The 11,649-nt window shown below is 63.3% G+C and overlaps 3 protein-coding genes across 3 annotated transcripts; all 3 read right to left on the bottom strand.

Annotated features, from left to right (window-relative positions):
- Nucleotides 1–43: 43 nt before the first annotated feature.
- Nucleotides 44–802, bottom strand: LMJF_04_0300 (conserved hypothetical protein; the record flags this gene model as incomplete). The annotated part of the gene is made up of 1 exon (XM_883451.1): nucleotides 44–802. One exon carries the CDS (start codon nucleotides 800–802, stop codon nucleotides 44–46), a length of 759 nt encoding a protein of 252 aa, XP_888544.1.
- A 1,621-nt stretch (nucleotides 803–2,423) lies between these two features.
- Nucleotides 2,424–3,767, bottom strand: LMJF_04_0290 (conserved hypothetical protein; the record flags this gene model as incomplete). Its single annotated transcript, XM_883449.1, has 1 exon — nucleotides 2,424–3,767. One exon carries the CDS (start codon nucleotides 3,765–3,767, stop codon nucleotides 2,424–2,426), a length of 1,344 nt encoding a protein of 447 aa, XP_888542.1.
- Nucleotides 3,768–5,242: 1,475 nt separating this feature from the next.
- LMJF_04_0280 (putative adenosine monophosphate deaminase) lies at nucleotides 5,243–11,524 on the bottom strand (the record flags this gene model as incomplete). The annotated part of the gene is made up of 1 exon (XM_883447.1): nucleotides 5,243–11,524. The coding sequence occupies one exon, from the start codon at nucleotides 11,522–11,524 to the stop codon at nucleotides 5,243–5,245; it is 6,282 nt and encodes a 2,093-aa protein (XP_888540.1).
- Nucleotides 11,525–11,649: the final 125 nt, after the last annotated feature.

Here is an 11,649-nt window from a genome sequence, read left to right as displayed (position 1 = left end):
GGGGGGGGGAGGGGGCACGTATCGGTGGATTTGGGCCAACGCTTCAGTGCGTGTGCATGTCGGCGTCCAGTTGATTCGCACCGAACCGGCGCATGTTGCGGAAGTAGGCCGCCTTCTGCCGCAGCATTGCCAGCTCGCCAGGCGTATACTGATCGAGGACGTTCGTGCCCCGATCACCCCCGAGGAGGCCCATGAGGGGATCTTCGTAAAGCGCGTGCTCGAGGGCACGCAGATGTCGCAGGTACTGCTCTGCGATCCCACGCATTCTCATCGTCTTTTCCATGACATCGGGGCTGAGGTCATTGATGAGACGTTCTCGCTTCCGCTCGACATGCTCGATCCAGTCAGCGAGGTGGTAGTAGCGACGGACGAGGAACGCGTCGTACACCGTCTTCACCGTTGGATGCAGCTTGGCGTAGCGCTTGTCGAGCTCGGTGGCGATGCGCTCGCGGTCGCGCTTGATGCGGGCGATGCGACGGTGAAAGTGCGGGTGCAGGGGGTCATCGTGCAGCTCCTGCAGATCCTCGGCGAGGCCACCGTACAGCTCGTACACAAGTCCTAGACACTCGTAGAGGAGGTCGTGTCGTGCATTGACGGCGGGGTTGTTCAGCTCGACGGTGGCCGGGTACTGCATGTGCCGCTGCAAATACGTATCGCTGTACCCGTGCCACTGCTCCGTGTTGAGCCACTGCTGCTGATCACCTTTAACCCGTGGCAGTCCATCGACCCCGTCCGGTTGCACCACATGTGGGTTGTGCAGGAATCGGTGGAACTGGTCTGTGGCTTGGTGACGGTACGCCATGCAGAGTGTGAGCCCAATACAGGCACTGCGCTGACAGACGGTGTTGAAGCAGGGAGGCCATCGGTGCCGCGAGTGCCACACGCTGGTCGCTGCAGCTGTCCAACACCGCACCCCGCCAAGGGTCCTCGCCGCACGTTTAGACACTGGCGAGCACATACGCGTGTTTACGGTGTTTGTGTCGGGTGCGTGCAACGCAACTGCTGACGTACCTGAACAGGGAGAGGGCACGAGCGAGTTCTGTCGCGGTCCCTCGACGAAACACCGCTGCCCCCCCTCCCCCTCCCCCTCCCCCCGTCTCGCTGTCTTTTCCCCTCGCTGGACCGATGCGATGCGTGCGTGACCTCCCCGCGCCACGGTCCGAAAACTGCCTGAAAAGGGAAAGAGCCAAAGGAAGACGTTGGCGACGGCTCACAGAGACACACACACACACACACACACACACACACGTGTCACAGGCGGGCAGAGAGCAGCGACAGAAGCCGCATAGAGAATACACAACCCTCGTCCAACAGCAAAACACTCCAGCGAGAGCCTGGCGCGAACGACAACGCGACTGGTGGTAAAGCAGCTCTGCAGGAACGACGGTAGGCGTGCACGGAGAGCGAGACAGGGCACATGTGGAGGCAAGCATGGCGTAGGCGTAGGCGTGTGTGTGTGCGTCGTTGGAAAGCATATACGCAGAAGGAATGAGGTGGAAAAACGAGTGGACAGGGGGGGGGCGAAGGTGTGGATGAGGGGGTCGGCGGCCGTACCGCAGAGAGCAGCACAAGAGGGAATCGGGCGAGCACTCGGCATCACAGGCGCCATCTGCGCCGATACAAATACACACACACACGGCAAGTGGAGAGGGAAGGAAAGTACACCATCGTCCGTGTTTCGCCGCCCGGTCACGGACGGACACACATGGGCCTCCTCCGACATCCACTGGGGGGCACACCCCGCCGCACTGGACGGGGATTCCGTTATTCCTTTCGTATTGTTCGTTGCCTCGTTGTGGTCGTTGGCTTCCAGCCGTCCCTTCCCACGCCGGTGCTCGCGAAACACCAACACCAACAACAGCGGGGGTGGAGTGGGGAGAGATAAGAACAGCGGCACGCGCACAAAGACCGACACGCTGAATACGAGTAGAAACACGCCCTCTTTCACCCGGGAAGCTCCACGACGGTTCCCCCCCCCGCGCGCCCCTGTTGTCGACCGTTTCTGTGCTCTACTACGCGGAAAGAGGGGGGTGGTGGGTGGTGAGGGCTGGCGGTTTCACGGACTCGTCCGCCGCTCAGGCAATCATCACACGCATTCAGGGAGGGAGAGGGAGAGCGACAGCGAAGACGAGCACGAGAGGTTGCAAGGGCGACGACGTCGCTCACCACGGTTGTCCGCCCCCCCCCCCCCCCCCCCCGCTCTCAGCGTGCAGGGCCATCGCCAACACACTATCCGGCTTTTCGGGCTGCCATCAACAAGAGAAGGACACACAAGGAGCGGCAGAGCCACACAAGCGTCGAATCGTGCATCGGCTTGGGCGTGGTTCACCTCTTCTTGCTTTGTGAGGTGCAGCAGTAGTGTGCTGCGCTCTCTCCCTTCCGCGAATACACGCACGCATGTGACGTGTTGCCATCTGCTACGACTACTGCTGCTGCTCGGCGGCGTTGTGGCGCGGTGCGTTGGGACGACGGAAGAACACGTCGCGGTGCCCCAACTCTTTCGACTGCTTCGCGTCGTAGAAGGACGAGTGGATGTCGTCGAAGGGCGTGTAGTACTTCATCGACTGCGGGTTCTCCGTCGTGCCGGCGGACTCCCACATCTGCTGCAGCATGTCCTCCCAGACGGCGCGCCCGATGTTCCACCCCGCCTGGTCAGAGCGCGGGCGACGCCACTCGCCGTACTCGCCGACTATGCGCAACACTGCTTTGCGCGAGGCGAGCGGGGCGTCCCAGGCGTTGCTGAAGGCGAACGCCGAGTCGCCGTCCATCTTGAACCGCTGTGCGCGAAAGATGCCGTGGCCCTGCGTGATGGTCATGCTCTCCACCACGTTCTGGTGCACCCGCATGCGAGCCTCGCGCGTGTGCCGCCGAATCCAGCTCGGCAGAAAGAAGCCCTTAAACTGAACGCCGCGCGCGATCGCGTCCATGTTGGAGATCTGCATCGGCTGATGGCTCGTGTTGCCGTAGGTGACGCAGACGCCGTTGTCGCCGAGCAGGTTGACGAGGTTCGAGGCGTAGCCGCCACAGGTGTGGTTCAGCAGTAGCTTCGGCGGCGGCACGTCGGAGAGAAGGCGGCGCATGTAGTTCGTCCGGGCGTAGTTGTATGGCACGACCGCGAAGGCGCCGCGCAGTTTGAAGAAGGCCAGCAGATGGGCGTGCTCTGTGCGGCCCAGCTGCATCGTCTGGAAGAGCTTCGCACCCTTGGCGCGCAGATAGCCTTGGCAGATCTGCGCGATGGACGAGGAGGCGCCGGTCTGCAGCACGACGTCGTTCGGTTGGATGTTCACGAAGTCGTGTGTGAGATGGTACGCCGTGTGGAACAGTGACAGCGAGGCGAGGTACTCGATATCCACATCCGCGCGGCACGGCACGACATCGAGGTTCTCGGCATCCGTGACGATGTGCGTCGCCCAGCTGCCAACGGAGGGGTTGTTGATCCACACCATGTCTCCCTCCTTCAGCGCTAGCTTCGCGTTGGAGCCGACCTCCTCGACCACGCCGACGCCCTCGACACCAGCGACGTGTGGCAGACACGCCTTGGGCACCGCTATCGGGCCCCCGTGACCTTCGATAAGATTCTTGTCATGCCGGTGGACTGGCGCCGCTAACATCTTCACCACCACCTGCCCACTCGTGCGGTCGAAGGGGACGCGATACCGTTCATACTGTAGCACCTTCTCCGGTGCCCCATGACGGTGGTAGCGCCAGCCCGTTGCCGCGACAGTCCGGACAGTGGGCAGGCCACACAGATGGCGTGAACTGCGCATGGTCTTCGCGCGACTACGAACAACGCAAGAGAGAGAGAGAGACAGAGAGAGGGGGAGGGAGGGAGAGACGACTACTACTGCCTCTACGTATACGCGACACTACATCCACTACACAAGGGAAAAGAGGGAGGGAGGGAGGGAGGCTAAAGACTACTACGACACAACGTCTGACGGGGGCAGACTCGGGAGACACGCCAAAAAGAAGACGTGAGTCTCCGGGCGAGCACACGAGTGGATAATGGGAATGCTACCTGCAGGCGGACGCATGGAGGTATCGCTATTTCGAAAGCAAGCGCGTCGCTTCAGGAAGTCGATGCGAGTGACAGGAGGAGCACAGCGGTGGTGAAGACCAAGGTATGAAGAGATGCCCTCTTGAGCTGCCTGCGCGTACACCACAGCGGGGTAGCGAGCGCATGGGATGAGGGTGCAAGTGCGTGTATAGAGGAGCAAGGAAAGGCCAATGGAAAGATAAGGAAAGGAAGGTGCAACAGATGTGTCTGAGTGTGTGTGTGTGCGTCATTGCCCACACCAGGGCAACAACTGCGAGGCTGATATGGTGGTGGTGGCGGCGTGAAGAAAGGACGTCTACGTTGGGGAGGAGGACCTTGCCCTGTGTGGTGCGCCACCTCTCCCTGCTTCCGCACTGTCGTCCTCCTCATTCATGTTGCTTCTGGATGAGAAACTCTTTCCTCGTGGTTGCCACCAGCGCCACTTCTTCACGTTCGTTGCTTCGTCTGCCTCACCCCGTTCGAAGCGAAGAAGAGGCGTGCTGACCGTGTCGCGCGACTTCCTTCGCCCACTTTGGGCGTGCGGGCGAGAGGGGGGGGGGAGGGGGAGATGCGTCCTCGTTTTCTATTCTGTGCTGAAGGACAGCGTATACACACGCATACACCATGCAGATCTCTGTACAGAGACGAACACGCTTCTGTGCGCACAAGCCGTCATTGATGGACCATGCCATACATAAAGGAACAGGGCGGCGGCGGCAGCGATGATGGTGATGGTGATGGTGGTCGCCGCCGCCGTCGTGCCGCACGGGTACTACTGTACATGAAGGACATGAAGGGGAGAAGACACACGCACACGCCCACGCGTACGTGTGCACAAAACACCTGCACGCGCAGGTACATCCGCGCGCGGGCGCGGCCAGGGACGGCGCAGGGACGTCCGTTCCAAGCCTGCCGCCCGGACGAGTAGACGTGCAGGTGTACGAGGTCTACGGCGCTGACATCGGCAGCACAAGGTTGCGTGTGGGTGGGTGGGGAGAGACCAGACTGGAAGGCAGACAGAGGATGTGGCGGGGAGGCGGGGGGGGGAGGGAGGGAGGGATTTACGGAGGGAAGAAGAGAAAGCTCTTGCGGCTGATACGACACGGGCATGCCATCTCGCCGACGTCTGCAGCCGCCGTCGCCACCCTCCCCCCCTTTCCATACTTACTTCTCCCACTTCGCCTCCGCCTCTGTTTTTCTCTACCGTTAATCATCGACGAGGGGCGATGGTGACCATCGCTTGCGCAGTGACGCAGGTGACACCGACAGCTGCGAGGAAGAAGAGGTGGCGGTCTCCAACGGAGGCAGCTGTGGGGGCGGTTGCTTGCCCCTGCCGCCATCCGCCCAGTGCAGCCCGTCGGCCTGCACGGGGGAGGTGCGCCATAGAGACTCCGTGTGCGCAAGCAGTCGACGTGTCTGCGCCACAGCATCGCCCTGCTGCTGCTGCTGGTGCTTGCGCAGCGTACTGCTGGCACTGTCGGCCGGTGCGTGAAGAGCTGGCGGAGACGGTGGTGGCTGCGCACCAGGCGTAGCGGCAGACGCTGCTGCAGCTGGTGGCACGCTCGCAGCCGCCACACCTGCCCGCAGCGACCCAGAGGAGAGCGGCGGCGGCGACACCGAGGCCGCAGACGGCGTCAGCGGATGAGGGACGGATGGAACACCGCTCCCGTCGGCGTCCACATCGCCTTTATCGTCGTCCGGCGTATCCTGCGGCTGATGGTGCTCTGTTGTTGCCCTTGTGTGCGGGCGCACTTCTTTCTGCGTCACGAGGTTTTGCAGCTCACGTAGCTTGGCATCGACCCGCTGGCGGCGCAGCTGCGCCGCCAGCTGATCACGCTCCTTTTCCTCTGCGAGTTTCGTTGTCAGGAGCCGGTTTTGCCTGTGGAGCTCGCTGACGGCACTGGTCAGCTCCCACAGCTGCCGCTGCATGCAAGTGCGCTGCGCCTCCAGCTGCACAAGGTCCGCCTCCTTCGGGGTTTTGTCGATGATGCCGACAACGCCACCACCGGTACTGCCGCTGCTGTCGTTCGTGTTGACGCCGTACAGTTGCATGCACTGCGCCTCGATTTCTAGCGTCAGCAACGCGCGGTGAAAGTGCAGGCCGGAGATGTACTCAAGGAAGCCCACCTCTGTGTGATATGCTTCGAAACGATACGCGACGCGTACGTCGGACAGGTGCGTCTTGGCAACGTCGTTGCCGGCACTACTGGAAAGGAAGTGCATGGCACCGAGCTTCTCCTCCTTGAACCTCAAGCTGAAGTTCGACAGCAGCACGCTGTTGCGCGCCACCTCGGAGAGGTCGTTCGGGCTCAGCTTCCATATCTTGGAGGCGATAGAGTACTCCTCGAGCAGCGGCTCCTGCGTGTGGTGGTAGAGCAGCGGACTATCCGTGCCGAGCGAGACGCGCAGCCCACGCCTGAAGAACTGCGGGAAGGGGTTGTGCAGGTAGTTCAACTGCAGCTTCGTGTTGTTGCTGAGCGGGCTCAGCGTCACGCCAATCTGGGCCAAGTAAAAGAGGTACTGCAGCGGCGCGCTGTCGGCGAGGCGCACGCCGTAGTTGACGCTCTGCGCCAGCAGGAAGCCACCAATGAGGTGGTCGACACCGCCGGCCTCGCCGCAGCTGGGGCGGAAGGAGAAGACGGAGAAGCGGCGCCGCTGCCGGAAGCAGTTCAGCGAGCGCAGGTTGGCGTACAGGTGGTACAGGTAGTAGTTGTACGGTGGCTCGTCTTCCGTTGTCCACTCGTGCGGGGAGCGCATCGCCAGGTGCAGCGGCACGTCTGGCCGCCGCTCATCCTCGACGCAGTCGAAGGCGGCAATGTGGTTGATGAAGTGGAAAAGACGAGGGTCGCTGTTTGGGTGCAGCGAGATGCGCCACAGGGGCTCGAAGACGTGCTCGAGGTATTCCGCGAAGCTGGCGACTCGGCCTGCTTTACGGAGGGAGCTGTAGATGCGGGGCACCTGTACCACCCACTGGTTGTGCGAGGAGGACATGCCGTGGGTGTCGAACCAGTGCGACAGCAGCGCCCATTCCTCGGCACTAGCGCCGTAGACGGATAGGCGACTCTCCGAGAAGGTGTGCTGATCGCGCGACAGCTCCTCGAAGGTGCGCTTCGTCAGCTCCGCAAAGTAGCGGCCATTCATCTGGTTGTCTGTCTTTAACAGCAGCGTCAGCAGCTCGTCCTGCTGCTGCCCCTCCGACGCAAACGGATTCTGCGGCGCGCCGCCGTTGCTCGATGTGGCGCCGGCCTGCACGTTCAGGTCGTCCACCGTCAGCGAGTCCGCCGTGATGTGCAGGTCCGCAAGCAGCTGGCGCAGCGTCTGCGGCTCCTTGCCTTTGGGGTGCGACACAATATCGTCGCCGTTGTGCGTCGCCTTGTCCACGATGAAGGCGAGAAGCTGGCGCGCTGTCATACCCGTCTCCATGCGGATGTTGTTGTCCACCTTGGTCGACTGATAAAAGTCGCGGTTGTGCGACGCACGCGCCGCTGTGCTGCCGAGCTCGCGGCTATGATTCACCGCCGCGTGCAGTTTGAAGCGGTGCTCCAGCAGCTGTAGCCGTCGCAGTGCAAAGTCGCGGACGCGGATGTTGTCAATGAGGCAACGTATCTCCTCGACGTGATTGCAGAACTCTGTGTAGTGGTACATGTCCTGCGGCAGGCGCGGAATCTGGTGCACCTCATGCGGCACAATGATGCCCTCCACCGTCTTGTACTTCCACTCATCCTCGTCAAACTGCAGGTACGAGCTGGCGCCGTGCACCATCGAGGACGCGCCGGTGGCGCCAGTGGCGTGTCCGCCGCTCATCTTATTATGCGGCGACAACGACGGCACGGCACTCTTGAAGGCCCAGCTCATCGACTGTGTCGGGTGCGGCAGCACCGCGTGCGGGTCGCGAGTCAGCGCCGCCAGCCAGCTGGCCTTGACGTCACTGTTGCTCACAGAGTCGCTAGCGACGGCGGCAGCGCTGGAAGAAGGATCGGGTGGTAGCGGCAGCGAGCAGTACTGGTGGCGCAGGTCCAGGGCACGATGCAGCGCCTGCACGAGGTGGGCATTTTGGATGTCGCGGTCGAAGGGGCCAATGAGGGTGACGCGCGGGAAGTCGACCGCGGGGTCCAACACGGCATACGGCGCCTGCGACTGAAGTGCAGCAGCTGCTCCGCCCGTCGAGCCCATGCCCGCTTGCCCATCCGGGGCTAAGGCGCTGGACGCGTTCCGATGCGGCGACAGTGTAGTGGTGAAGCGCCTCGCTGCTGTGGCCATGTCACGGCGGACCATGCTCTGCGTGTCGTCCAACGGCGACCCGATCTCGGCGACAGACCCTGCGGCCCCTATAGGGAAGCCTGCCGGGGAGCCGGACGGCAGGAGCAGCAGCTTACGCTCCGCCTTCCATGACTCGTAGCGCAGCTGCAGCCGCGCCGTCGGCACGCTGGTCAGCTCGACCGCGTTTGCCCGCCAGCCGTCGCGCAGGAGGCCTGCGCCGACCCAGGACGCCTTCACCTCGTCTTCGAACGAGGACATGCAGACAGAGTGCAGCGCCATCTCGCTGATGTCGGTCGGCGAGAGGCGGTGCACCTTCGCCGCCGCTGTGTACTCCTCCAACAGTGGCTCCGGTGAGGAGTGGTAGTATAGAGGGTTGAGGGTGCAGAGCGAGACGCACAGGCCGCGCCACAGCAGTCGTGCCACAGGGTGCTCGTCCAGGCTTGTGGTGCCGAGACTGCTGCGGGCGATGGGGCACATGGCCACGCCGATCTGGTGAAGACCGTAGAGGTACTGCAGTACCGGCTGCCGGTCCAGCGCGACGGCGTCGACGACGACGTCAGCGATGAGGTAAGACAGCAGCAGCAGACTCGCGTCGTGCGCCGAGGACGTGTTGGGCATTGTGGCACTTGATGCCACGACACGCAGTTGCAGCACGTTCTGCCCACGACGGCGGCGCAGCGCGTTCAGTGAGCACAGGTTTGCCCAGATGTAGTAGCAGAGGTACGTGAGGGAGACGGGCTCCGTGTACGGCGTGTCAGCCGGACGACGTCGCCAGTCGCTGCTCATCGCGTCCACATGCAGCGCCGCAGCATTGCCGGCTGCAGCGCCACCATCCGCGCGACTGCCGCTCGCACATCCGTGCCCACCACCGCCTGCCGCGGTGCTGCCCATGACGTCTGCGTTCTCATTGCCCGTAAGGAGGATAGCACCGGTGTGCTGCAGCAGCGTGGCAAGGTCGACGTACTTCGGGTCCTCCGGCGCCAGAGTGGCCATGAAGAGAGGGAGGAATATGTGGTCGAGCAGCTGCTGGTAGTTGTCGTAGTTCACCGCCTCGTCAGGACTCGCGCCGGGTGGGAGGGCTGCAGCAGAGGCGGCGTTCCTGTCAGTCAGCGAGTCAGAGGGGCCACGGCCGACGCCGTGCATGTTGTTGGCGGTGATCGAGCGGTCATCGCACGCCTCGCCGCTGTATGCGCGGCCGACATGCATGTCAAAGAAGGAGAACGCCCCACTCCCGACGCTGCCGCCGCGGCTGCACCACTTCGTGACTGGGAAGGCAAGCTGGAACTGGTTGCTGCAGAAGCTGTCGAGCTCGTGCGTTCGCACCCACGCGGCCGTGTTCTCCCATTCGTGGGTGAGCGCACCCGTGATCTCGAGAGTCATTTCCGTTGCTTGGACATCGCCCGTGCGCAGCTCGTTGCGCCTCAGGCACGGCAGCACCACACCCGCCAGGTACGCCCCCCACTGTGGGCGTTGGCCGAGGGAGAGAAAAAGGCGAAGCAGCGCGGCGCTGTTGCGGCCACCGCTGTTCATCGAAGGGTCCAGCGCGTCGTAGTACGGCAAGGCACGGTTCACCGACGGCTGCAGGCCAAGCCCTTCCACCGTCAGTAGGTAGGGTTCGGGGAAGTCGAGCAGCTCGCAGACGCGAGCCAGCGTCAGCTGCTCCCCACCCGGTGCTCCCACAACGCCGCCGCCGCCGGCACCTGCCGTGGCCAACCCGCTTCCCAGCGGTGCGCTGTCCGACACGCCGACAATGTCGTCGCCGCGCTCGTCAACGGTGCGCTGGATATACTCAACCAGCACCTGAGCGTTCATTGCGGTCGTGGCACCGACGCAGGTATCGACGCGGCAGGCGTTCGCGAAGAGGCCGCCACCGCGGCGGTAGCGGTCGCTGTTTTCCTCGACGTCGGCGTTGTAGAGCCGGTGAAGGTGGTACTTCTCCTCCAGCACTTCCAGGCGGCACTTGCTCGCCGCAACGCAGGAGGGGTCCTGCACGCACGCCGCCAGCGCAAGCACGTCGGCGCGGAACTGCGCCCATGAGGCAATTGGCGTCTTCTCGTCTGACCAGTGGAAAACACCGTCCACCTGCTGCAGGGTGGTGGGCCCTGTCATGAGCGATGGTGAGGGGACTTGCTGCTGCTGCTGCTGCGTCTGAAGGTGCTGCGACTGGGATGCGGGTTGGGGCGGGTGCGGGACACCTTGCATTGGATGCGTGGTGCGGCTCGCGTCGGCAGCCATAGTGACGGCGCTGGTGAGGCTGTTGGATGCGCCGCTGCCGGTGCTGCCAACGCCCACTTCGTAGTGACCCTTGTCAACGCCCTTGTACGTTTCGCGCATGCGCAGTGCACCCAGCAGCAGCGGCTGTGCCGCAGCCATCTCAATGCCACCATCGTCGCCCGGCAGCTGCAGCGTATATACATTGGTGACCGCGGACGCGTTGTTGTTGCTGCCGGCTGCCGCTGTGCCACCGCGCGCACCCACCAGGCGACCCCACATCACACTAGACGCTCGGCAGTGCTGCAGGGGCGACGGCCGCAGACGCGACTGCGTTGACGCACCACTTCCGACGCCACTGTTAGTGTGGACGGTGGTGATGGGCGCACAGCCACCGCTCGAGGCATTGGCGGCGTTGGAAGGTGCGAGGGATCGGCGCCACGACGTGAGAGGCCCGCCGGCTGCAACACCGCCAGCGCTAGCGGTGGCACCCACGCAACTGCCGCTGCGAAAGGCCGCGGCAGAGTTGCCACCGCCGCTGCTGTTGTCGGCGCGGTCCTCTGCGCACACGATAGAGGTGCTGTGCTGCCGCCCCGCATGGCCGCTGGTGGAAGGGAGGCTGATGGCCTCTTCAGTGGCATGGACACTCATGGTACCAAAAACGACGACGAGGAAAAGGCTTGATGGATACCCTCTTGATCTCTCCCGCGCGCACTGTGTGTGCTCGAGCGTGTTTCCATCAACGACAGGCCCCCCCCCCCCCCGTGGCAGCCAGCCAGCCATACGCCACACATACGTGTTTGAGTAGGAGAGAAGAGAGGAAGGAGTGAGATCACCATGAAGCTTGATGTGGGGTGAGGTGGCGGCACCGAGGGCGCACAGGGCAACCCCCCACCCCCATGCAGCACCTCTTCGTTGCCTACTGGACGGCGCGCGAAGGTGCGCGACGGGGTCGCCTCCAGCTCTACGCGATATGCCCATCTTCGTTCTCGCTATCCTGAACACGTGCGCACGCATACACTACCGCGACAACGCCGACCCCCACCGACTATTCTGTGATGAGATGAACACACACACACACACACACCTACAGACGCATGCAGCTTAGCTGCGCGCTTCACCGATCTACGGTCTGAGACTTT

This window comes from Leishmania major, chromosome 4 (assembly GCF_000002725.2).
Source record: "Leishmania major strain Friedlin complete genome, chromosome 4".
NCBI lineage: Eukaryota > Euglenozoa > Kinetoplastea > Trypanosomatida > Trypanosomatidae > Leishmania > Leishmania major.
The sequence above is the reverse complement of the archived record's forward strand: the minus strand, read 5'-3'. Positions and strand labels throughout refer to the sequence as shown.